At 36.8% G+C, this 26,527-nt stretch overlaps 1 protein-coding gene across 12 annotated transcripts in view; it reads left to right on the top strand.

The window, feature by feature from the left end:
- Positions 1–4,287: 4,287 nt before the first annotated feature.
- G2E3 (G2/M-phase specific E3 ubiquitin protein ligase) overlaps positions 4,288–26,527 on the top strand; it is a 64,084-nt gene continuing 41,844 nt past the window's right edge. For 3 of the 12 annotated variants that reach the window (XR_009264361.1, XM_058738716.1, XM_058738724.1), the window contains exons 1-3: positions 4,289–4,306; positions 4,437–4,561; positions 25,312–25,352. Coding sequence is in view for 11 of the 12 variants with exons in the window: in XM_058738716.1 (XP_058594699.1) it covers positions 25,316–25,352 (37 nt within the window). In the remaining variant the exon portion in view is untranslated. Of the gene's footprint in view, positions 4,307–4,436; positions 4,562–4,807; positions 4,832–4,899; positions 4,920–5,047; positions 5,071–15,690; positions 15,825–17,959; positions 18,145–19,364; positions 19,430–25,311; positions 25,353–26,527 lie in introns of those variants that run through there. The other 9 variants (XM_058738717.1, XM_058738723.1, XM_058738718.1 and 6 more) reach the window with 8 other exon arrangements.

The raw sequence follows: 26,527 nt of genomic DNA on the forward strand, positions 1-26,527 counted from the left end.
ACTTGGAGTCCTGCAGATTAAACTGGCAAAGACAAACAGGAGGAAAGGTATATACTTTTTCTTTTTAATTTTACATGCACAGGGGGTCCACAAGAAAAAAAAAAAGTAAAAACCCAAAGAAGTGGTTAGGCTTGAGAGCTTATATACTGTTTTAACGAAGGGCAGTAGGTTGTGAAATGACTAGACAAAGGAAGAGGAATGTGGGCTTCTAGGAGTGGTATATTGTAGGGAGGTAAATATATAAGGGAAACTAATGGTAGATAAAAGTTATTTAGTAAGTCTTTTAATGTAATTTATTTATTTTTAATTTTTAAAAATGCTTATTTTTTTATTTTTTAAAAATTTATTTATTTTTGAGAGACAGAGAGAGACAGAACATGAGTTGGGGAGGGGCAGAGAGAGAAGGAGACACAGAATCCAAAGCAGGCTCCAGGCTCTGAACTGTCAGCACAGAGCCAGCACAGATCCTGATGCAGGGCTTGAATCCACCCACCATGAGATCATGACTTGAGCTGAAGTCAGATGCCCAACCGACTGAGCCACCCAGGCACCCCATAAAAATGTTTACTTTTGAGAGAGAGACAGAACGCAAGCAGAGGAGGGGCAGAAAGAGAAGGAAACACAGAATCAGGGGCAGAAAGAGAAGGAAACACAGAATCAAAAGCAAGATGCAGGCTCAGAGCCTGATGTAGGCTTGAACCCACAAATCATGAGATCATGATCTGAGCCAAAGTCGGCCACTTAACCGACTGAGCCACCCAGGCACCCTTAATGAGGCTTTTTTTTTTTAATGTTTATTTATTTTTGAGACAGAGAGAGACAGAGCATGAATGGGGGAGGGTCAGAGAAAGAGGGAGACACAGAATCTGAAGCAGGCTCCAGGCTCTGAGCCATCAGCCCAGAGCCTGACGCGGGGCTTGAACTCACGAACCGTGAGATCCTGACCTGAGCTGAAGTCGGACGCTCAACCGACTGAGCCACCCAGGCGCCCCCCTAATGAGGCTTTTTAATGCGGACTCATCAATGCCATCTCCACCTCCACTGGTAAGGGATGTTCTTCTTTTCGTACAGGGAAGAGGGGAACATCTTCACAAAGGGAAATTTATGCCCTGCTTTTGTTAGATGACAGAAGGCAGAGAATTCTTCCCATGTCTGCTTCTCAGTTACCTTCAGTTCAAAATAATCTTTATGCCAAAGTGGCACATTTTGGCATGGCACATTCATCTTTTATTTTATGGCTTCTAAGTTTCCTTCTTTCTTTAGGAAATCTCTTTAACCTAAAGTAACAGTTTCTTCTAACTTTTCTCCCAACACATTTTTGTTATATTTTTTATATTTCAATCTATAATTCTTGTAGAATTTTTCTACCGAGGTTGAGATCTAACTTTTTATCTTCCAGATAGCCAGTTACTGCCATTTCTTGTTAATTTGTGAGTGAAAATATTCCTTGCCCACTAAACTGAAATGCCACCTTTATATTCATATTCTATGTACAGTTGAATTTTTCCGGATTCTCTATGTATTTATCTTTTTTATACTAATAATTTTTTTCCCTACTACTCCTTGATCAAAGTAACTTTGTGTTAGGTTTTACTACCTGGTAACACACATTGACTACTCTCGGCCTCTGCTACTCTTCTTTTTCTAAACTATTCTTAAACATTCATCTTCCATTTGCAAATATTGAAATCACTTATGGTCTCCAACTTTTTACATATCCTATACTTAAAAAAATTATTTCTAGGCATTTTATTGTTCTTGTCAGTCACGTTGCTTATGATAAGAATCTTTCAAAGGAAGCTCTAGGAGCTCTTCTGCCACACTTTGTATTGGCTCTTGTGTGTGAGCTGATGACTATTGGTCCCAGAAGTGTTTTTGTCCTGTTTTCTGTGGCATATGGAGTGAATACGAGGAGGAAAGCAGGGAAGAGAGAAGGTTATATTAGCTGTGGTTCACAATTTCTAAGGATTCCGTTCTTAGCTAGTTCAGATTACTGAGCAGTTACCAGAAACTAAATAAGACTCTCTTGTGTGTGTGTTTTTTTTTCTCTCCAGTTTTTGCAGCTTTTAGTAAGTGGAATACTCATATCAATGTATTGTACTTAATTTAAGAATTTTATTAGCTATCTGAATGCCCAGTTTGATGGCCAGATTTATTAGTTTAAATATATCCTGCAGTGAATATATTCTTTAAAATGTTTTTAAATCTGAGGTTACTCAGACTCCTCAGTTTAGTCAGTGAGTATTTATTGTAGATCTTCTGTGATAATGAAATGCTGTAGCAGTACTTGAATACTGATTTTATTCAAATTCACCTATAGTTATTCTGAAGTGGGGAGGGGAAGGAGTAACAGTTTAAAAAGTGCAAACAATGTGCTCGCTTCGGCAGCACATATACTAAAAAGTGCAAACAAGCCTGATATTCCACTTAATAGACACCAGCCCTAGAAAATTTATACAATTAAGCCTAAAAAAATGTCAGTGACTTTAAGGGACCCTCCACTGCAGATGAGAAATTAATATCATTGGTCTGACTGATGACAGGGCTGCTGGTGATATTTTGTCAACATCTTGACGAGAAATTAAAGAATTTATTGAGAGTCCAAGAAGAACTGAGTAAGGAAAACTCAGATGACAAACATTTAAATAAAACATTAAAACAAAGCAAAACTTGCCTATATAGTTGTATTAAGAAATAATGTTTTTTATTGTATTTTATAATTGTCTTGGGAGCCTCCCCTCCCCCATTTGAGTATTTAACTTTTGCTTGTGAATAAGTTGAGGATGTAATTCATGTGAGGAATAAAACTTAATGGTGGGAAGGTGCCAAGACATATGAAAGAAATAGGAAAATATATGACATAGTTTCTGCTTTCAAAGAACTTGAAGGAGCAATATATTTATTCAGTGGGGCCACTTTAGAAATGTGGTGGCATTAAATAATACAACAAATTATAAATGACAAAATGTGTGGTCAAACCATTACCATATAATTTGTTGAATAAATCTATGAATGAATGGACACAGACTATTCAAACATTTTACTTTTATACATTTATTAACTTGATTCTATATCTAGAATATATTAAATTTCTAATATATTCAATTTCTAACAATCTTCACTTAAAAAAAGAATTCAAATTACAAGAGTAAAACATGCTATTAGTTTAAAAATTCAACTGGTTATAAAGCAAAAGGTAAAAAGTCTCTTTACATCCTCATTCATCATCTGACTCACAGAGATAACTTTTTTGTTTACTATCCATCCAGAAACTTTTTGTGCGAGGCACGTTCACATACTTTAAAAGAAGGATACTATGTACATAGTCCTTTTACAGCTGATTTTTTTTCCATTATTTCATTTGAGTATCTACCGATCTACTTCATTATTTTTAGTGCCTGCACAATATCAGATCCTAAAGTATCATAGCTTATTTAATCATTCCCTTACTGATAGACATTTAGGTTATTTCCTATTTCCCACTATTAAAAACAGTACACCAGTTAATAGGTTTACACTCCCTTCTGTCAGATTATCTGTAAAATAAATTTGTAGAACTCTAATCTTTCAAATTGTAGTTTTGACAGAGGCTGGGGGTGGTCTGTCATGGATGGATTGGTTTGAAATGATCTGTTTACGTAAATCAATAATACTAGGTGTGAGGATGATCTGGTGGCAACGCCAAAATCAGAGTTTAGTTCCCTTTTTTTTGAGGAGGATTGGGGCTAAGATATGTTCGGTCCTTCTTTTCCTTATAGCTCCTACATATATCCCTTCAGAAGCGGTCCTTGGTAAACACTATTGTCCCAAGAATTTCACAGGACAACTGCGTAATAATCATGTAAAATAGTCTCGTTATAGGCGAAGAAAAAAGATTTGTCGCCTTCTAACATGTATCCTCAAGTATTTTATTTGGAACCAGCAACTAGTCCGATCACTAATTTTTAATTTGTGGCTCGAATAAGTGTGATTGGTGCACTTGGCTTTTTGTCTTCCTTAAACAGGGGAGGGAAAGAGGTTAAATGTCCTACTGTGCCGGGATTGAGGAGGGCCAGGGAAAGCAGGTTTGTGTAGGGTTTGTTTTTCCCTCTGGGCTGCAGCTGTTGCTTACGGGAGGGCGATGGGAGGGGTAAAAACGTCAGGGCTCCATTAGTGCTTTTATTCTCTCCAGTCCTTGAAGGACGCGTCTCTGTCCATTTTAGAAACGAGCATCCCCTCAAGAATCACCGGGCCGGAACACCAACGCTGCGTCCGGACTTTTCTGTGAACATATGTAAGGAGTCAGACAAAAGACTCTGAAGCGAAAGTAGCACACCAGACCCAACATGCCACCAGAAAAGAGCCGGGGTCTCCTCGTCCCTCCCCGCAACGTCCCACGTTGCCGGGGGGCCCCGCCCCTTGTGGGGGTGGAGCTTAACTCTATTTCCGGATTGCAGGCGGAAGTGGACGAATTTGAATCCTGTGAGCCGTTGGATGGGGCTGCTCGAGGTCAGCTTTGCGGCTCTGCGAAAGAAGGGAAAACTGATACGACCGCTCTGGAACTTCTGCCCAGCGTGCCTTGGTGAGTGAATGGGGAAAGGGAAGAAACTGAGTATTCCAGGGAGAGAATGCGGACCGTCGGATGGCACAGGGGTCGAGAGGCGGGACAGTGTAGCGGAAATCGGAGGGCCTTGGGGAGTGTCGGGTGGTAGGGCCGGGCGTGGAGACTTTGGGAAGTCGAGGTGCTGGGAAGCGTCTCGCGGGCCAGCGCTCACAAGCCAACTCTAAGTATTGAGGATTCGGAGGCCCCCCCGTCCCTGAGATTAAGCCTTGTTCAATCTCTGACTTTCTGGTAAATACAGTTTAGTATTTCCGCCAATTGGACTCGAATGTTGAAGCTGTAACAGTAGTTAAATCTAATTGCGAAAGCGTTACCACAGGTAAAAGAATCTTCCTTTATTAAAGATGGAAGGTTAGGGACAGGTTTAGAATGAGATGCTCTACGTGGCTCTGCGTTTCTCCTAAGAGGGATATTCGGACTAGTCTTTATGACTTTGGACTGCATGGAAGTGACAGCCTTTGAAATGCCCGGTGGGGATTTAAACTGAAATCTGAGTATCCTTTGTATTTAAAACCCGGATATTTTTCTTTCACGAGTGACATTTTTCGTGAACCGCAAAAATTCGAGACTCTTGCTGATTTAAACTGACGACGGTTAACAGTGATAATTTACAAAGGTCTTAGTTTGCTAACAATAGGGTTAAGGTTTAGTTAGCTCCCCAGATCTACCTTTTCACCTCCTTCATTCATTGGCCAACTGGGTTATTGTGGAGTCATAATGGAAACGCTCTACTAATGTTTCCAGCATTGGGCTTTCTTTGTTTGGTTTTGTTTTGTTTTTGCTGTTTTATTATTAGTGATGAACTACCTCAGATATCAAACTATTTAACCCCATAGCAAAGCCATGCCTTCTGGAATAGTTTGAATGTGTACCCTACGTCTAAAATATAAATGAGTTTAAATGTAGAGAAATTTTATGTTATTGAAGACTGTCACACTAATTTTGTGTTGCTTTATAGGAACTGATATTTTATGTTTCTTTTAAACATAAAGGTGATATTTTGTGTTTCTTTTATGGTATCATACCATAAAAATATATAAATATCTTTTTTAAAGTATTCTTTCATCTATTACTGGCTAATCCTGCTTTCCCATCCTACTAGTAAACTTTTGTTTCACTGTTAACCAGGTAAAATAGATTCAAATGTTGAGTAGTTATGAATGTTGAAATTTAAACATTTGGGTGAGACTTCAGCAAAGACTTGAGCTTTACTTTTAAGAATTGCAGACAGCTGTTCTCATTTTATAGAAGCTAGGGGCAAATAGTAATTTGAAAAAAAATTAGTCTCTACATTTTATTCATTTTTTAAAGTTTTTTTTTAATGTTTATTTATTTATTTATTTTTGAGAGAGAGAGAGAGAGAGAGAGAGAGAGAGAACAAAGAGGGGAGAGACAGAGAGGGGGAGACACAGAATCGGAAGTAGCTCCAGGCTCGGAGCTGTCCGCACAGAGCGCGATGCAAGGCTCAAACCCTGAATTGTGAGATCTTGACTTGAGCTGGAGTCAGAGGCTTAACTGACTGAGCCACCCAGGCGCCCCATCTCTACATCTTAATGTGTTACTTGTCCTTACCTGGACTTTTTTTTTTTTTTTTTTAACTGAGTTTTTGCTCTCTCTACCTAAACCATTGTGAATTTCAAATTTTATTGTGTACACATTACCTTGAAGGGCTTACATTCTGATTCCTACACTTCAAATCTCATAGATTGGTGATCCAGTAAGTCTGGAGGATGGTGTTGAGGAATCTGTAAATTTAATTGGAAGGTTAGAACATTTGACAAGGGTTTTAAGAGCACTGACTTGATCTCTTCTAGCGAGGCATTATACTGGTTAAGGGCATGGAACTGGAGTCAGATTGCCTCAGTTTGAATTTTATCTGTACCGTTTTGTAGTTGTATGACCCAAACAAGCTGTATTACCTCTCTGTGCTTCAAATCCCTGAACTGTATAATGGGGATAATAACAATACCTTCCTTGCAGGATTATTGTGAGAGTCAAATGACTCAACACATACAAAAATCTTAGAATAGTGTGTGGCACATAGTACATGATATATGTACCTCCTCTTGAATTACTAAGCATGTACAGACCACATTACACACATTATCTCAATCTTCACAGATAACACTGCACTATGTACTATTTTCAGAGTCCAGAGTGCTAACCATTACATGATGGAACCCCACAGTATGTACTATTTTCAGATAAAACTAGAGGCTGAGAGGAGTTCATTTCTCACACAACTACCAAAATATTTGACCAGGTTCAGAATCTAGATTTGATTAGATTATGCCTCTTTAAAAATATTATCATTATTATTACTTAACATTTTTTAATGTTTTATTTATTTTTGAGAGAGAGAGAGATAGAGTGTGAGCAGGGGAGGGGCAGAGGAAGAGAGGCTGACATAGAATCTGAAGCAGACTCCAGTTTCTGAGCTGTCAGCACAGATCCCGGTGTAGGGTTCAAACCCAAGGACCATGAGATCATGAGATCCTGACCTGAGCCGAAGTCAGACACTTAACCGACTGAGCCATCCAGGTGCTCCATTATTATTATTATTATTATTATTATTATTATTATTATTTTAAATAATGCTTCCTGCCTTTCTCTGCAGTCTATCCTTCCAAATATTGCTTCTTAAAAATCTCTGATAATGCTTTGTCTACCAAATATAATTCTCAGCTTGCTTGCTTGCTTTCTTTCTTTCTTTCTTTCTTTCTTTCTTTCTTTCTTTCTTTCTTTACAAAGCCCTTGTCAATCTGGTTCCAATCTCTGTTTACAAGCATCAACTTCGTAATATTCTACTACTCTTTTCCAACCTGTGATGTTCTAGTCATACTACTACCATTGCCCAGATCTGTTCTTTATTGTTTTTATGTGTACTTAACATCAACTTTTTTATGTTCCTCTAAGATTTTACCCAATGGGTTTCAAATAATTTGGTGGACTTCCCCAGGCAGAGTGCTTCTTCCTCAGTGCAATTTAGTTGTAAACATAGCACTAGACTGAGAGATCTTATCCTCTTTGTCTTTATATCTGCAGTTTCTTGGTTCGGAACAGTGAGTGTCCTTGTACTCCGAAACTGTGTTATGTTCAATGAGTGCTTATTATTTTAACAATTTAATACATTGTGTCACGTCATTGCTGAAGAAGTTTTTAAATGTATTCTGAGGTGATAGTATGTAATTCTGGGTAGTTTAGTAGAGATTTTAGTGATACCATATGGTTTGTATATTTCACAAGTATGGAAAAGTAAGTATAGAAATTGTAGGCTCAGAAGACATTTCAAGTGGGAAAAAATTAAAAGCAGTATTTGCTAACATTCATGGAACTCCACATGCTTTGTATATATTTTCTCACTTAATCCTTCTAGTCATTTTATTCTTTTCCCCCAGGCACCAAAAGATGTAGTTACTTAAAAAAAACCTTTTTGCATTTAACTTCCTCCTGGTGGAATTTTTTTATTAGTATAAGAATAACATATGTTAAGTGTAATTACATAATTATAATAGAGATGTAGTACCACTTGTACATACATGAATATTCATTTCTACATTAATTCAATTCTAAATTAAGAAAATATTGGGGAGTTAAAAAAACAGCAAAATTTGCCTTTCCTTTTGAGTGTGAATAGCTGTTATTTGACCTCTTTGCCCATTACCTTTTCTTTTAAAAGCTGCCCCATAATATAAGGACATTATTCTAAAGACCATTGGGTAGGGTTTGGTGTAAGAAGCTTATGATCCTAATATAGACTCCCATTCCACACACCTTCTCCAGCCAAAGTAGTACCAGGTATTTGAATCAGAGCTGAATATCCGATGCAGGCTAGACCATTCATATTTCTTCTTGAATTTTGGAGTTGAGATGGCAAAAACTATTAGAGCCAAGCCAAAAAGGTCTTTATATTGCTGAGATCACAGTGGAATCGTGACTATGAAAAATGTTGCATATGGAACCAATGAACAGTGGGGGAGAGGAACCTGTCTTCCAGAGACTAGTTGTAAAAGTCAGTATAAACGTATAACTTTATTCCTTTTCCTTTTTTTGTTAAGACTGTATTTTTTTAGAGCAGCTTTAGGTTCATAGTAAAACTGAGGGAAAGATAATATTGATTTCCTGTGTATCCCTTCTCTCCCACCCCATGCATAGCCTTTCCCATTATCTACGTATCCCACTACAATGGTACATTTGTGAAAATTGTTGAACCTACACTGACACATGATAAGCACTCAAAATTCATAGTTGAAGTTACAGTTCATTCTTGATTTTGTGCATTGTTTGGATTTGGGCAAATGTATAATGACAGGTATCCATCATTATGGTATCATATAGAGTATTTTCACTGTTCTAAAGATACGCTCCTCTGCGTTTTCCCAACCACTGATCTTTTTACTGTCTTCAGAGTTCTGCCTTTTCCAGAATATCATATAATTAGAATCATACAGTATGTAGCCTTTTCAGATTGGTTTCTTTCACTTTGTAATATGCATTTAAGTTTTCTCCATGTCTTTTCATGGCTTGATAGATAGTTCATTTCTTTTTATCACTGAATAATATTCCATTGTCTGGATGATCCATAATATACCTATCCATTCACTTACTGAAGGACATTTTAGTTGCTTCCAAGGTTTGGCAATGGTAAATAAAGATGCTGTAAACATACATATGAACATTTTGGTGTGGACACAAGTTTTGACCTCTTTTGGGTAAATATCAGGGAGCATCCTTTCATAACTGAGGTAAATCCTACTTAGTTGTGGTATATAATTTTTTAAATACATTGTTAGATTTGGGGCCCCTGAGTGGCTCAGTCAATTGAGCAACCAATTCATTTGGCTCAGGTCATGATCCCAGAGTTATGGGAGCCTAGCATCAGGCTCTGTTGCTGAGCATGGAACCTGCTTAAGATTCTCTCCTTCCCTCTGCCCCTCTCCCCGGGTTGCACTCTCTCCATCTTTCTCTAAAATAAATACATAAACAAACAAACAGATTTGATTTGCTAATATTTGGGTGAAGATTTTGGTATCTGTGAGAGATACTGGTCTGTAGTTCTCTGGTCATGTCCTTGGTGTTGGTATGATGAGGGTAATGATGGCATAACACAGTAAGCTAGGAAGCATTCCTTCTGCTTTAATCTTCTGAAGGAAGTTGTAGAGAATTGGTATAGTTTCTTCCTTAAATGTATGGTAGGATTCACCAGGAAACCCATCTGGGCTTGGTGCTTTCTGTTTTGGATGGTTATTAATTACTGAGTCAGCTTTTCTGATGCAGTCGAGTTTATTTTTCCTTGTGTGAATTTTGGCAAAATGTGTCTTTGAAGGAATTGGCCCTTTTCATCTAGATTATCAAATTTGTGGACATGAGTTCATGGTATTCCTTAATTATATTTTTAATGTCCATAGAATCTGTAATGTTATCTCTTCTTTAATTTCTGATATTAGTAATTTGTGTCCTTTCTCTCTCTTTTTTTTTTTTTTTGTCCTGGCTGGAAGCTTACTGACTTTATTGATCTTTCCAAAGAACCAGCTTTGGTTTTATTGATTTTTCTCTATTGATTTCTTATTTTCAATTTTGATTTCTGCTCTAATTCTTACTACTTTTTTTCTTGTTTAATTTGGATTTAATTTACTGTTTTTATAGTTTCCTAGGGTAGAAACTTAGATGATTGATTTTAGATCTTTTCTTAAAAAAAATTTTTTTTTTTAAGTTTATTTATCTTTGAGAGAGAGAGAGAGAGACAGAACATGAGCAGGGGAGGGGCAGAGAGAGAGGGAGACAGAATTCCGAAGCAGGCTCCAGGCTCTGAGCTGTCAGCACAAAGCCTGACTTGGGGCCTGAACTCAGACGGTGAGAGATCATGACCTGAGCTGAAGTCGGATGCCCAAACGACTGAGCCACCCAGGCGCCCCAGATCTTTTCTAATATATTCATTTAGTGCTACAAATTTCCCTCTAAGCCTGCTTTCACAGTACCTGTCAAATTTTGATGAATTATGTTTTCATTTTCATTTAGTTCATAATATTTTGTATTTTCTCATGAGATTTCTTCTTTGACCCTTAGGTAATTTAAAAATGTTGTGTAGGGGTGCCTGGGTGGCGCAGTCGGCTGAGCGTCCGACTTCAGCTCAGGTCATGATCTCACGGTCTGTGGGTTGCAGCCGCGCGTCGGGCTCTTTGCTGACAGCTCAGAGCCTGGAGCCTGCTTTGGATTCTGTGTCTCCTTCTCTCTCTGCTCCTCCCCTGCTCGTGCTCTGTCTCTCTCTCTCTCTTTCAAAAATAAATAAAATAACGGGCGCCTGGGTGGCTCAGTCGGTTAAGCGTCCGACTTTGGCTCAGGTCATGATCTCACGGTCCGTGAGTTCGAGCCCTGCGTCGGGCTCTGTGCTGACAGCTCAGAGCCTGGAGCCTGTTTTGGATTCTGTGTCTCTCTCTCTCTGACCCTCCCCCATTCATGCTCTGTCTCTCTCTGTCTCAAAAATAAATAAATGTTAAAAAAAAATTTTTAAAAATAAATAAACATTAAAAAAATTTAAAAATGTGTTGTGTAATCTCCACATATTTTGGGATTTCCCACTATCTTTTTGTTAGTGATTTCTAGTTTAATTCCATTGTGGCCTGAGAACAGACCTTGTATCATTTTGATTTTAAGTTTGTTAAGGACTGTTTTATGCCCTAGTATATGTATATGGTCTTGGTGACTATGTAAGCTTGAGAACAATCTGCTTTCTGCAGTTCTTGGATAAAGTATTTCATTATATCTAGTTGTTTGATGATGATGTTGAGTTCAATTATCAAATCAAGTTCCTTACTGATTTTCTGCCTGCTGGATCTGTCCATTTCTAATAGAGAGGTTTTAATTATTATTATTTAACTAGCCATTAGGCAGTTAGTTAGTATATAGTGCAATAATGATTTCAAGAGTAGATTCCAGTGATTCATCTCCAACACATAACACCCAGTGCTCATCTCAACAAGTGTCTTCCTTAATGCCCCTTGCCCATTTAGCCCATCTCCCCCCAACCCCTCCAACAATCTGTTCATTCTCTGTATTTAAGAGTCTCTTATGTTTTGTCCCCCTCTCTGTTTTTATATTATTTTTGCTCCCCTTCCCTATGTTCATCTGTTTTGTATCTTAAATTCCACATGTGAGTGAAGTCATATGATACTTGTCTTTCTCTAATTTCACTTAGCCTAATACCCTCTAGTCCCACCCACATTATTGCGAATGGCAAGATTTCATTCTTTCTGATTGCCAAATAATACTCCATTGTGTATATATATACTACATCTTCTTTATCCATTCATCTGTCAATGGACATTTGGGCTCTTTCCATACTTTGGCTATTGTCAGTAGCGCTGCTATAAACATTGGGGGGGGGGTGTGCCCCTTGAAAACAGCACATCTGTATCCCTTGGATAAATACCTAGCAGTGCAGTTGCTGGATCATAGGGTAGTTCTATTTTTAACTTTGGAGGAACCTCCATGCTGTTTTCCAGAGTGGTTGCACCAGTTTGCATTCCCACCAGCAGTGCAAAAGGTTTCTTCTTTCTTCACATTCTCACCAACATCTGTTGTTGCCTGAGTTGTTGATTTTAGTCATTCTGACTGGTTTGAGGTGGTATGCAGTTTCGTTTTAATAAATGTACTTCATTATATGAATGTACCACAATTTATCTCATCCATTATCTATTGGTGGACAATTAGGTTACAGGTTTTGACTATAAAACTAGGAAAAATTTTTAGCCACTGTGGATATTTGTGTATAATGCAGCAAATGATAGGTTGCACATTTAGCTTTTTATTGAAGTAAAATTCAGTTTTATAAAATTAGCCGTTTTAACCATTCAGTGACATTTAGTACATTCACAGTGTTGTACAACCATCACCATTACCTCCATCTAGTTTCAAAACATTTTTATCACCCCTAAGGGGAAACTGATAGCCATTAGGCAGTAATTCTGTATATTTTATTCCCCCAGTTCATGGAAACAACAAATTTGCTTTCTGTCTCTATGGATGTACCTATTCTGGATATTTCATATAAATGGGATTATATATTATGTGACCTTTTGTGTCTAGCCTCTTTCACTTAGCTTGGTTCTAAGGTTCATCCAGGTTGTAGCATATATCAATGCTTCTTTCTTTTTTATACCTAAATAATATTCTATTCTATGGATGGACCACATTTTGTATAATATCATTTTAATGGACAAATGAGTCATTTCTATTTTTTAGCTATTGTGAATAGTACTGTTATGAACATATTCAAGTACACGAACCAGTACAAGTTTTTGTTTGAAAATGTTATCAATTCTTTTGGATAAGTCCTTAGTGTAATTGCTGGGTGCTATGGTAGTTCTACATGTGATTTGTCGAGCAACCGCCAAACTTCTTTCCACAGTAGCTGCTCCAGTTTGCATTCCCATTAGCCCCATATGAAGTTTCCAATTTCTCTGTATTCTTGTTTTTTTAATTATAATCATTTGAGTGGACATTAAGTGGTATCTCATTGTTGTTTTAATTTGAATATTCTAATGACTAATGATGAGCATCTGTTCATGTGCTTGTTGACCATTTAAATATTTTCTTTGGAGAAATGTCCGTTCAGACCGCTTGGCCTGTTTTTAAATTTTGTTGCTTTTGTTGTTGAGTCCTAAGAGTTTCTTATATATTCTGGATACTTGCTCTTTATCAGGTATATGATTTCCAAATATTTTCCCCCATTTTGAAGATTGTCTTTTTCTCTTGATTGTGTAGTCCAAATTAATTTTTGTTTTTTTGTTTCTTTTTCATTTTTTTATTGGCTTGTGGTTTTGGTGCCCTGTTTAAGAAACCATTGCCAAATCCAAGGTCATGAATTATCCTTCAAGATTTTTATAGTTTTTGCTCTTTCGTATTAAGTCTTTTATCCACTTTGAGTTTTGTTTTTTGTTTTTAATTTTTTTTTAATGTTTATTTCTTTTTGAGAGAGAGACACACAGAGAATAAGCAGAGAAGGGGCAGAGACAAAGGGAGACACAGAATCCGAAGCAGGCTCCAGGCTCTGAGCCATCAGCACAGAGCCCGACGCAGGGCTCAAACTCAGGAGCCTTGAGACCATGACCCGAGCTGAGGTTGGATGCTTAATTGACTGAGCCACCCAGGCACCCCTGAATTAATTTTTGTATATAGTGCAAGTTAGGGAGCCAACTTCATTGCTTTGCATGTGGCTACCAAGTTGTCCCATAATTATTTGTTGAACAGATTGTTCTTTCCCTATTGAATAGTCATGGCACACTTGTTAAAAATTAATTGATCATAGATGTGTGACTTTATTTCTGGACTCTTCGATTTAATCTATATGTTTATCCTTATGCCAGTATTACCGTTTCAATTACTACAGCTTTGTGGTAAGTTTCCAAATTGGAAAGTATGAATCGTTCACCTTTTCTTTTTTGGTTTTGACTATTCAGGGTCCCTTGCAATTCATATGATTAGGATCAGGTTTTCCATTTCTACAAACAAGAATATCGGATTTTAATAGGGGTCGCATCAGAACTATAGATAGATTGGTTTGGAGAGCATTGCCATGTTAACAATATTAAATCTTACAAACATGAACACAGTGTCTTGTCCTCTATTTGGACTCTTTAATTTCTTTTAGCAATGCTTAGTGACTTCTAGTGCACAGAGCTTGCACTCATTGGTTACATTTATTTCTGAGTAGTTGGTTCTTTTTGATGCTATTATAAAGGGAATTCATTTCTTATTTCCTTTATGAATTGTTCTTTGCTATTGTATAGAAATACAACTGATTTTTACATGTTCATTTGCATCCTGCAACATTGCAGAATTTATTAGATAACGTTTTTCTGTGAATTCATTGTGATATCTGCATGTAAGATTATGTCTTCTGCAAATAGAGCTACCTCTTGCTTTAATGTGGATGCCTTTTATTTCTTTTCTTACCAAATTATTCTGGTTGGAATGTCCAGTACAGTTTTGAATAGAAGTGGTGAGAGTGGCATCGTTCTGCTCCAGATCCTTTGTGAAAAGCTTTCAGTCTTTCACCATTGAATATGATATTGGCTGTAGGTTTTCCACAGATGCCTTTTCATGCTGAGGAAGTTTTCTATTCCTAGATTGATGAGAGTTTTTATCATGAAAAATGAATGAGTTTTGTTAAATGCTTTTCCTACATCAGTCAAGATGATCATGTGACCTTTTTCTCTTATTTTGATAATGTGGTGTATTACATTAATTTTCCCTATGTTGAATTACCCTTGCATTACTGGGATAAATCCCACTTTGTTGTGGTATATAATTCTCTTAACAAGGATTCAGTGTGCTAGCTTTTTGTTGAGTAGTAATGTGTTTAGCATTGGTATCAAGGTAATCCTGGCTTCATAGATTGAATTAGAGAGTGTTCCCTCTTTTTTTTTTTTTGGATGGTTTTGAGAAACTTTGCCAGATTTTCTTTAAATATTTGATAGAATTCACCAGTGAAGTTATAGGCTTGGACTTTGTTGGAAGAGTCTCAGTTACTGATTTCAATCTCTTGATATAGGTCTGTGAAATTTTCTATTTCTGCTTGAGTCTGATTTGTAAGATTATGTAATTTGTTTAGCCTAGTTAATTATCTAAATGGTTGGCATACAGTTCACATAATCCTTTTTATTTCTGTAAGATCTGTGGCATTTCTCCTTTTTGTTTCTAATTTTAGTAATTTGAGTCTTTCCCCCCACACCTTGGTAAGTCTGACTAAAGGTTTGTTATGAAGAAGCAACTTGTAATTTTATTCTGTTTTTCTATTTTTTATATTTACTCTAATCTTTTTGAATTACTTCCTTTTATCTTCCATTTCAGTTTGCTGTTCTTTTTTTAGTCCCTTCAGGTATAAAGTTATGATACTATTTTGAGGTCTTTAAATTTTTAATGTCTGTATTTATAGTTGTAAATTTTCCACTGATTACTTTTTGCTATATGCTTTAGGTTTTAGTGTATTTTGTTTTCGTTTATATCTTTTCTAATTCCCTTGTGATTTCCTGTCTTTTGTTTGTTTAAGATGTGTTGCTTAATCTCCACATTTTTGTGTTTTTTTCCAGCTTTTCTTCTTTGATGTGTTTGTTGGCCTTATATTTCTTCTAAAGTATGTGTTCAACTCCCAAGCTTGTTTTATAAGGCCAACATTACCCTGACACCAAAGCCAGATCAGGACACTACAAGAAAAGAACTACAGGTCAATATTCCTGATGAGTGTAGATGAAAAAATTCTCCAAAAGATACTATCAAACCAAAGTCAGTAGCACATTAAAAGGATCATAATACCACATGATTTAGTAATTCCACATCCGGATACTTATCTGAAGAAAATGAAAACACGTGATTCAAAAAGATACCTGCATCTCTGTTTATTGCATTATTTAAAAGATGTGAAAGCAACCTAACTTTCTCTCTATAAATCAATAGGTAGAGAATATATTGTGTGTTTATATACACATTGGAATGCTTAACCATAAAAAATAATGAAATCTTGCTATTTATGACAACATGGATGGATATAGAGGGTATCATGCTAAGTGAACTAAGTTAGACTGAGAAAGACAAATACCATATGATTTCACTTATGTGTAGAATTCCAAAAAACAAAACAAATAAATAAAACTAAAAAACCAGAAACAGACTCATAAATACAAAGAACAAGCTGATGGTAGCTAGAGCAGAAGGGGTGTGGGAGGGAATGGGCAAAATAGGTGAAGAGGATTGAGATACAAACTTACAACTGTCAAATAAATAAGTCAAGGGATGAGAAGTACAGCATAGGGAATATACTTAATATTGTAACAACTTTGTATGGTGAGAGATGCTAACTAGACTTATTGTGATGAGCATTTTGTAATGTGAATGTTGAATCACTATGCTGTACATGTGAAACTAATGCAATACTGTATGTCAACTGTACATTAATTTAAAAAAATGATTATACATCACGATCAAGTGGAATACATTCCCAGATACAAAGATGGTTCTATGAAAATCAATCAGTGTGACACATCAAATTAATAGAATGAGAAGTAAACATCAAATGGTCATACCAATAGATGTAGAAAAAGCATTTAAGAAAATTCAGCATCCTTTTACGATAAAAATTCCCAACAAATTGGGTACAGAAGGAACATACCTCAACATAAAAGGTCAAACAAACAAGCCCACAGCTAACACCATACTCTGTGGTGAAAAGTTGAGAGCTTTTCCTCCGGGATCAGGAATAAAACAAAGGTGCCCATTATCACCATTCTTATGTAACACAGCTGGAATTCCTAGCCCAAGCAGTTAGGCAAGGGAAAGAAATAAAAGACATCCAAATTGGAAAGGAAAAAGTAAAATTGCCTATTTGCAAGATGACACGATCTTCTATTTTGAAAATCCTAAAAATCTTACCAAAAAACTTTTAGAATAGCTATCCACCTGGAATTAAGAGGGAATTTGGCTCACTTTATTCTATTACCTATTACTATACAATAAATCACCCCAAAACATGGTGACTTAGGACAGCAAACCTTATCTGACAGTTTCTGTGGGTCAGAAATTTGAGAGCAGCTTAGCTGTGTGGTTCTAACTTAGGGTTTCCTGTGACGTTGCTCTCAGATTGTTAGCTAGTCTTCAGTCATATGAAGACTTAATTGAGGCTGGAGAATTTGCTTCTTTTTTTTTTTTTTTTTTTAATTTTTTTTTTTAAACCTTTATTTATTATTGAGAGACAGAGACAGACTGTGAGCAGGAGAGGGGCAGAGAGAGAGGTAGTCACAGAATCCGAAGCAGGCTCCAGGCTCTGAGCCTTCAGCACAGAGCCTGACACGGGGCTCGAACTCACGAACCACAGGCGAGATCATGACCTGAGCCGAAGTCGGATGCTTAACCAACTGAGCCACCCAGGCGCCCCTGGGGAATTTGCTTCTAAAATGGCTCACTCAGCCTGGCTGTGGATAAATGCCTTATTTCCTTGCCAAGTGGGCCTTTTGTTTTTTTTTTTTTTTTTTTTATAAATTTTTTTTTCAACGTTTTTTTATTTATTTTTGGGACAGAGAGAGACAGAGCATGAACGGGGGAGGGGCAGAGAGAGAGGGAGACACAGAATCGGAAACAGGCTCCAGGCTCCGAGCCATCAGCCCAGAGCCTGACGCGGGGCTCGAACTCACGGACCGCGAGATCGTGACCTGGCTGAAGTCGGACGCTTAACCGACTGCGCCACCCAGGCGCCCCAAGTGGGCCTTTTGTAAGGAGCATCTTCAAGTCCTTATGACTTGGCAGCTAGCTTCCTCCAGCACAGGTGATCCATGATAGAGAGTAAGGGGTGAGTCACAATGCCTTTTATGACCTAAGTAGTCATAATATGACCTGATATGACCTAATAGTCATACATTGCCATTTCTTCCAGGCGTCTTGGTAGAAGCAAGTTACTAAGTATGGCCACAGTAAAGGAAAGGGAGGGAAGTCAGGCTGTAACTTTTGAAGGGAGGAGTATCAAAATGTGAATATCCCTGACTGACCAAGTAGAGGTAAGCAGTGGAAGAGACTCAGAATACCTCTTGACAGTGGTTTCTTGGAACTCTTCATTAAATTGTTGATGTCTCAAGGAAGGAGAGAATTGTTTGATATTATTTTGAAGACTAAGTTTGTTAAGACTTGGGCTGTTATTGAGACATATTTACATATCATTGTTTTCCTCCTCCCATTTAGGAAGTCTCAAAGTTCATGCACTGGAAGGAAAACAAATGATAAAATCAATCAAAAATATGTGAATAGTCCTCCCCACCCCCCCACCCCCCCCGAAGTTTTGTTTTGGAGACTGTTTGAAATAAAGCAGTCATTAATCAGGAATCAGCAAAAATTTTAATTTCAGGTACTGGGGATTAGAAAGAAGGCTAATGTCAACTGGTCAAAAGTATGAAATAAGTGCTGTCTTTAGAACATCCAATTCGGGGGTAGCTTTTAATTTTGATATAATTTTAAACTTATAGAAAAGTTACAGGAATATATACAGAATTCCTGAAAAACAGCCTTTTTTCAGATTCAGCAGTTGTTTGTTTTGTGACATTTGCCTTGTTAATTTTTCTCCTAAAACCTAAAAATCAGCCTAAAACCTCCAGGCATAAAACTGTAGTGTGATATAGTTAGGTTTATTAACTCATTGTAGTGAGAGAGATTGAAGATCAGAGGAACCATTGACTTCTCACTGTAGGGTAAAACAGATTTATTAAAGGATTTTGAAGAAGAGTGGCATCTAGGTGACATTTAAATGAAGTAGTGTTCCGATAGTGTTAAAGCAAAGCCACAGCTAAGCTGTATGTAAAGGAGTCAGCATCAGATCTGGACTGCACAGTGGACTTACGGTATTGTTTCCTTGAAAACTACAAAATTAAGAGAAAGGAGGAAAGTTGTGTTTGGTACCTTGTTGGCAATTGAGATTTTTTTCTCTGTATCAGTTATTTACTTAGATCCTCTTTGCGAAAGTTTCCTTATGTCCTTTTCTAGTCATTTCCCTGTCTGAGAGACAAGCACTGTTCTGATATTTTTCATGGTGGATTAATTTTGTCAGTCTCAGAGCTTCATATAAATGGAATAATGTAGGTATGAATGGTATGTAGTTTCTTTCACTCAGCATAATATCTGTAAGGTTCATCTGTTTTGTTGCATCTTGCAACACTTCTTACCTTTTTATTGCTATGTAGTATTGCATTTCATCAACAAACTGCAATTTGTTTATCCATTTTCTTAGTAATGGACAGGTGGGTTTCCAGCTTTGGAGCAGGAAGAAGGCTGCGATGAACATTCATGCATAAGGTTTCTGTCTATATATGTTTTTATTTCTCTTGGATAGATAAATAGATGTGAAATTCCTGCATCAAAGGCTAGTGTCTGAGTATATGTTTAAGAAAGTGCAAAAACTTTTCAGAATGAAAAGTTCCTTTGTACATTTCCACCAACAATTTATGTGAATTTCTGAGTTGATTTATATCCTTTCCAGTGTTTGGTGTTGATAGTCTTTCTAATCTTAGCCATTACTATGGGTATGAAGTGGTCTGTCATAGTGGTTTTAAATTTTTTTTAAGATTTTGTTTTTAGGTAATATCTACACCCAATGTGGGGCTCTAACTTACAACCCTGAGATCAAGAGTTGCATGCTCTACAGACTGAGCCAGCCAGGCACCCTGTTTTTAATCTTTATTAACCTAATTACAAATGATGTTGAACATCTTTTCATGTTTATTGACCATTCATATATCTTCCTTCAAGAAGTGTCCATTTATGTCTTTTGCCCATTTTTTCAAATTGGATTATTTTCTTTATATTTGTTGAGTTGTAGTTCTTTATGTGTTCTAGGTGTTAAGTCTTTGTCAGACACAACTTTTACAAATACTTCCTCCTCGGGGCGCCTGGGTGGCTCAGTCGGTTAAGCGTCCGACTTCGGCTCAGGTCATGATCTCGCGGTCCGTGAGTTCGAGCCCCGCGTCAGGCTCTGGTCACAAGCATGGCAGAAAACAACAGGATAAAGTTTGACCATAAACTAAATCCAAGTCCACAAAATCATAATATAAAAAAAGGTCAGCAGTACGGGCTAGGTTTAAAAATAAGAATCCTATCACCATTCTCTTTATAAGTCACAGGAAGCACAACATGGTGCAAAGAGAACACTTTGGAGTCATTCGCTCTCAAGAAATATCTCTATTGAGTACCTACTCTGTTCTAAGAACCATGATAGGCACCAGATATACCTAGTTGTGAACAAAACAGACCTGGTCCGAGCCCCCATGGAACTTATAGGGGAGAGAGACATTTAAAAAACAAACAAATGAATATATAAATAGGAACTGGGGTGCCTGGGCAGTACAGTCGGTTAAGTGTCCAACTCTGGCTCAGGTCATGATCTCGCCATCTGTGAGTTCAAGCCCCATGCCAGGCTCTGTGCTGACAGCTCAGAGCCTGGAGCCTGTTTCAGATTCTGTGTCTCCCTCTCTCTGACCCTCCCCCATTCATGCTCTGTCTCTCTTTGTCTCAAAAATAAATAAACGTTAAAAGAAAAATTTAAAAAACAAACAAACAAATACTTCCTCCTCGTCTGTGGCATGCATATTTACTTTCTTAATTGTATCTTTTGATGAGTGAAAGCTTTTAATTTTGATGAAGCATAATTTCTTTTTTTAAACGTTTACTTATTTATTTTAAGAGACAGGGAAAGAGAGCAGGGGGGTGCAGAGAGAGAGGGGGTGGAGAGAATCCCAAGCAGGCTTTGCACTGTCAGCACAGAGCCTGATGTGGGGCTTGAACTTATGAACCATGAGATCATGACCTGAGCCAAGATCAAGAGTCAGATGCTTAACCAACTGAGCCACCAAGCACTCCATAATTAATACTTTTTTTGTTAAATTTTTTTGGTTGTAGCTTGTAAAGTTAGTTCTATGATCTACTTGAAATTAGTATTTCTGTGGTGCAAAGTATGGATCAACTTTCATTTGTTCATTTATTTTCCATATGGATATTTAGTTTTTCCAGCACCATTTTTTGAAAAGACTTTTTGCCATTGATTGCTTTGTTACCTTTGTTGAAAATTGAATGACTGGAAAAATATCTATTTCTGGGCTTTTTAGTTTTGTTCCATAGGTCTATATGGAATAGTGTGTGTGTATTAAATTTTTTTTATCTTCTTACTCATTTTTGAGACAGAAAGCACAAGCTGGGGAAGGTAAGAAAAAGAGGGAGACAGGAACCGAAGCAGGCTCCACGCTGACAGCAGAGAGCCTGATGCCAGGCTGAAACCCATGAGTTACGAAATCATGACCTGAGCTGAAGTTGGATGCCCAGCTGACTGAGCCACCCTGGCACCCATGGAATAGTATATATTACTACACTTTGAAAAACTACATAAAGTGATTATTAGATATTGGCGTATGTAGGGAAAAGTCTTTACCATACATGTTTTGGTAGCATTGAAAAAAATTTTTAATGTTTATTTTTGAGAAAGAGAGAGTGTGAGCAGGGGAGGGGCCGAGAGAGAGGGAGAGACAGAATCTGAACCAGGCCCCAGGCTCTGAGCTGTTAGCACAGAGCCCAGCAATGGAGCTCAAACCCATGAACTGTGAGATCATGATCTGAGCTGAAGTCAGATGCTTAACCGACTAAGCCACCCAAGTGGTCTGGGTGGCTACCCAGCCACCCTGATAGCATTTTAAAAAATGTTTATTTATTTTGGGAGATTGAGGAGAGTGCGTACCACATGTGTGAGCAGGGGAGGGGCAAAGGAAGAGGGAGAGATAGAATCTTAACCAAGGTCCACGCCCAGCACAGAGCCCAACACAGATCATGACCTGAGCCAAAATCAGAGCTGGATGCTTAACAGACTGAGCTACCCAGGAATTCCAGGAGATCTTTCTTAAGATCAGTTTATAGCCAATGACTGTTGGAGGCTTTTCAGCATGGTTCTGTACATACTTCTATGATACTTTTTTATGTCTTGTGATACTGATGTTTACTTTTAATTCTTATATTTATTTGTAAGTGTGAGAAAGTTCTTGTTTAGTGCAGAGTTCTGAGACTAGTAATTAACCAAAAAGTTCAGATACCTTTTTTTTTTTTTTAAGGTAACATAGTTATCTTTAAGTGTGTTATAAAGATCTAGGTAGAACTTCCATCACACTGTCCATCAAGAGATGCTCTGGGTCTTTGTAGTGGGAAAGGGAAAAGGAGGAGAAGATGTAGCCACTTAGAAAGCTTAGTCTAGAACCTTGCCCATCATGTCAGTATCAAATATGTATCAGTTGCGTTCAAATATTTATTAGCACTGTGCTGAATGATGTGGGAATTTTACCCTCAGGGCATTTGCCAGTATAGCTGAAGAATTAAAAAAAAATTGAAATAAACATAATACAGAGTAATATGTGATTAATATTTGCATTAAGGTCATTGAGAGAATTTAAAATATCTTTATTATAGGTGTCTGTATTGTGGACCTCAGTCATTATTCTGAATTACAATAAATCTAAAAGTAAAAAATAGATTCAGTTTACCCACAGAGGGTAGAGGGTAAGGAATTATAAACTGTAGAGAGTGACTCTCAAATGTAAACCTGTGGTGCTGGATACTGACTAAATATCATTTATAAATTAAAATTTTTATGTTTATTCTAACTGAACTGTTATGTGTTTATGGACTTTTCTGCAATAGATTCTTATGTATGAATGGATTTATGATAAGTAGAATTCATCATCAGAGGTTGAATTATAAAGAAGTCCTAATAAAAGAGGCATTTTATCTTCCTATTGTATTTCATTAGTTTTAAGATGAACCCCTACCCCCATGCACCTTTTAACATATTTCAAAATTAGGTTATGGTCCTCTTTCAGTTTTGGCCACTGGGGCAGTCTGCAGTCATTGCATGAACATGTATAAACATCAAAAGCATTGGGACACCTGGGTGGCTCAGTCAGTTAAGCGTCTGGCTCTTGGTTTCTGCTCAGGTCATGATCTCACAGTTCATGGGATTGAGACCTGCATCGGGCTCTATGCTGTCAGTTCGGAGCCTTCTTGGGATTCTCTCTCCCCCTCTCTTTCTACCCCTACCCCATGTTCCTCTCTCACAAAATAAATAAACAATAAAAAGAAGTGTTGGGGTGCCTGGGTGGTTCAGTCAGTTAAGCGTCCGACTTTGGCTTAGGTCATGATCTCATGGCTTATGAGTTCAAGCCCCGTATCTGGCTAGGTGCTGACAGCTCAGAATCTGGAGCCTGCTTTGGATCCTGTGTCTCTCTCTCTTTCTGCCCCTCCCTTGCTCATGCTCTTTCTCTTTGTGAAAAATAAATAAACATTAAAAAAATAATTAAAAAAAAGTATTGTCATATGCATATAGAGTATGATCTGTGCCTCTAAAAAAGAAAAAGCCTAAAAACCACTAAAATACTCCTTTAACATTGCATTAATGGTGTGGAGAGGAGATGGGAAAGGTAGGCTGGACCTACTTAATTGGCAAAGCTTGCTCAATGTGGGGCTCTTTTGTTTTATAGATTCTTTTAAGAAATACCAATATTGATAGCACAGGTGGTTTTGTAAGGAAGAACCAGGAAATAATGAAGGCTTGAAGACAAAATAATGCAAAAGATTTGGCCTATGACTTTTTATAAAAACACAAAAGTGACTTTTTATATAAGAAATCAGTTCTTACAATCAGTATGAAATCTAAGTTCTAAATTGTAAAAAAGCATTGATGGAATTTGATAGCCATCTTTGTGGGTATTTTTGTCCTTCCTTTGATATTTAATATTCTGTTATTTATTGTGTCCTTTTATTATTTTCATGTGAAGTGGCATAGTCACTCAGTTATGGGTTAGTCTATTCCCACTTACGAGCTCTGTGACCTTGGACAACTATTTAACCTCTGTGAGCATTGGTTTGAAAATTGTAAAATGAGATTACATTTACTGAGTAGCATTTTAAGTTAATTCTTTTCTACTTAAATTCCAAGAGCTTACACATACATTATCTACTTGAATCTCATAACATTTCAAGTAGGCTATTTATATATTTTTGGTAAAGTGAAATTTTGATGTTAAGATAATGTCCTTCCTCAGGGGCGCCTGGGTGGCTCAGTCGGTTAAGCATCCAACTTCAACTCAGGTCATGATCTCAGTTTATGGGTTCATGCCCTGTGTCAGGCTCTGTGCTGACAGCTTGGAGCCTGGAGCCTGCTTCAGATTCTGTGTCTCCCTCTCTCTCTGTCTGCCCCTCCCCACTCATGCTCTGTCTCTCTCCATTTCTCAAAAAAAAAAATGAATAAACGTTAAAAAAAAAAAAAAGATAATGTCCTTCCTCTATTTGATCTTTTGGAACTAGAGAAAAGTTAGAGAAGGTATATTTCAGTAATGAATATAAGTAACTTTGTTAATTAGTAAGGAGTGAGGAGACAGAGGCAGAACAGTGTCTTTCAGTATGTACGTGATTGAATGTTGTACTAGAAGAAGTGATATGGCAGTCAGATGCTTAAAGCTCTGTATAGAATCCCTGCAAATGCAAGTCACAAATGTAGTCTGATAAAGGTCTGTAGGCTACTTAAATGTGAATGGCATTGCTATTGATGCTGTGACTTTTTTTCCCCTACACAATGAACAAATTCTTGGTAAAGTTATAAACAAAAGTAAAATACAAATTTTCTTGACTTAATAGGAGTTCTAGTTTGGAAATAATTCATTTTATTCTAAAATAGCAAGGAAAAAAGACTGTATTTATGTGTCAAATAGGCTTCAGTTCTAGGTTAATGTAATTATAATAGTTTTGGGTTTTTTTTTTGTTTTTTGCTTTTTGTTTTTTCTTTTTTGTTTTTTACCTGTTCAGAGCTCCAGCTGGAAATTTGAAAGTCTGTACTGTTATGTAGGTCTTTTTGGTACATTACAGGATATCCTGCAATCCTCACCTCTTTCCACCAAAAGCCAGTAGTCATCTAAATGTTTTTGACAACTAAAAAAACATTTCCTCCAACTTTAATAATGTTCCCAAACTTTGCCATACTTGTTAAAACTATTGGGTTTAGATGTATGAAAGGTAAGGAAATCAAATTCTAGAGAAAGAAATGATTATGCAACTTATTTGTAATCGTGGAGTGACTAAATTTTATTAAAGTGGGTAATTTGAAACTTTAAAAATTAAGATGGCTTATAGTATGTACTTATTTTTCCTAGTAAAATGAATGAAAATAAACCCGGTGCTTCACAGAATCTTGGTAAGTAAAATATTTAAAACATTTTCAGATATAATTATTTGAAATATATTGTTTATATATAATATAAACAAATATAATATTAAGATATTCTACTCTTGCCTTTTTATTATATTAAAACTTTGTAGAATGCTGACTCAAAATAGGAATGAGTTCCTTGGTCCATGCTTTGTTCATACACCCATATACTAAAATAATAATATCGTGTGTATTCATTTCAAGAAAAATCCACTGTAAGATAACAGTTTGTCAAATTTAATTCATATTCTCTATATGTATTTATCAGGTATGCGTTTTATCTGCATAAAACAGCATTATTTAATAAACACAATTTTTTTCATCTTTTTTGTATGACTTTTTCTTAGAAAAGGAAAAATGCGGGTAAGACCATTTTAAACAATACACAAAACCTAACATGAAAAGGAAGACTTATCTGTAGGTGCTCGTAACAGTCTCAAATAGATGCATACCTTTGCTTTTACTTGTTCTTCATTTGTTAGTTTAAACAGTAATATATTGATTTGCTACCATGGAAAATGAGAAGTTTAAGTTATGCTCTTCTGCCATTACTCTTCTCATTTACCCTTTGTAAGATTTAATTTTTGATGTTCTCTCAAATTAAAAGTATTGTACTTAAAACTCTGTCTTGACCATCACTAATAAAGAGTGTCTGTTAACTCCACCTTCATGGTTGATAAAGAAATTTGTGCTCTTACTCCTCCTTGTACTTTGCGTTTCTGCTTTTACCTACAGACTTCTACCAACTATGTTAATTGTTCAGAAACTTCGTAATTCATGGACTACCTTCATGTATTTGTTAACTGCAAATACTGCCTTTACTGTTATTACTTAATATTTTTCCTAAGATTGACTCAGTTTTTTACTTATCTGAATGTGTTTATTTCATTATTTTAATACAGCTAGTATCATTTGCTATAGTTATAAGGTGATCTTAATATAGTGAAGTCAGAAAGAACACTGTTACTGCATTTTAAATATTAAAAGTAAAAGACAACCAAGTACAAATACAAACGAAACTAATCTACATATAAAAATGGATGCCTGAAAACTAGTGTGTTCCACATCCAGTGTTTCCATCTACTGGGTGAAGGTAGGAAGGGGACAAATGGAAAGCTGCAGGTTCATGGCATCATAGCATATGCAGCTCCATCCGGTGC

The sequence above is a fragment of the Neofelis nebulosa genome, chromosome 7 (genome assembly GCF_028018385.1).
Source record: "Neofelis nebulosa isolate mNeoNeb1 chromosome 7, mNeoNeb1.pri, whole genome shotgun sequence".
NCBI lineage: Eukaryota > Metazoa > Chordata > Mammalia > Carnivora > Felidae > Neofelis > Neofelis nebulosa.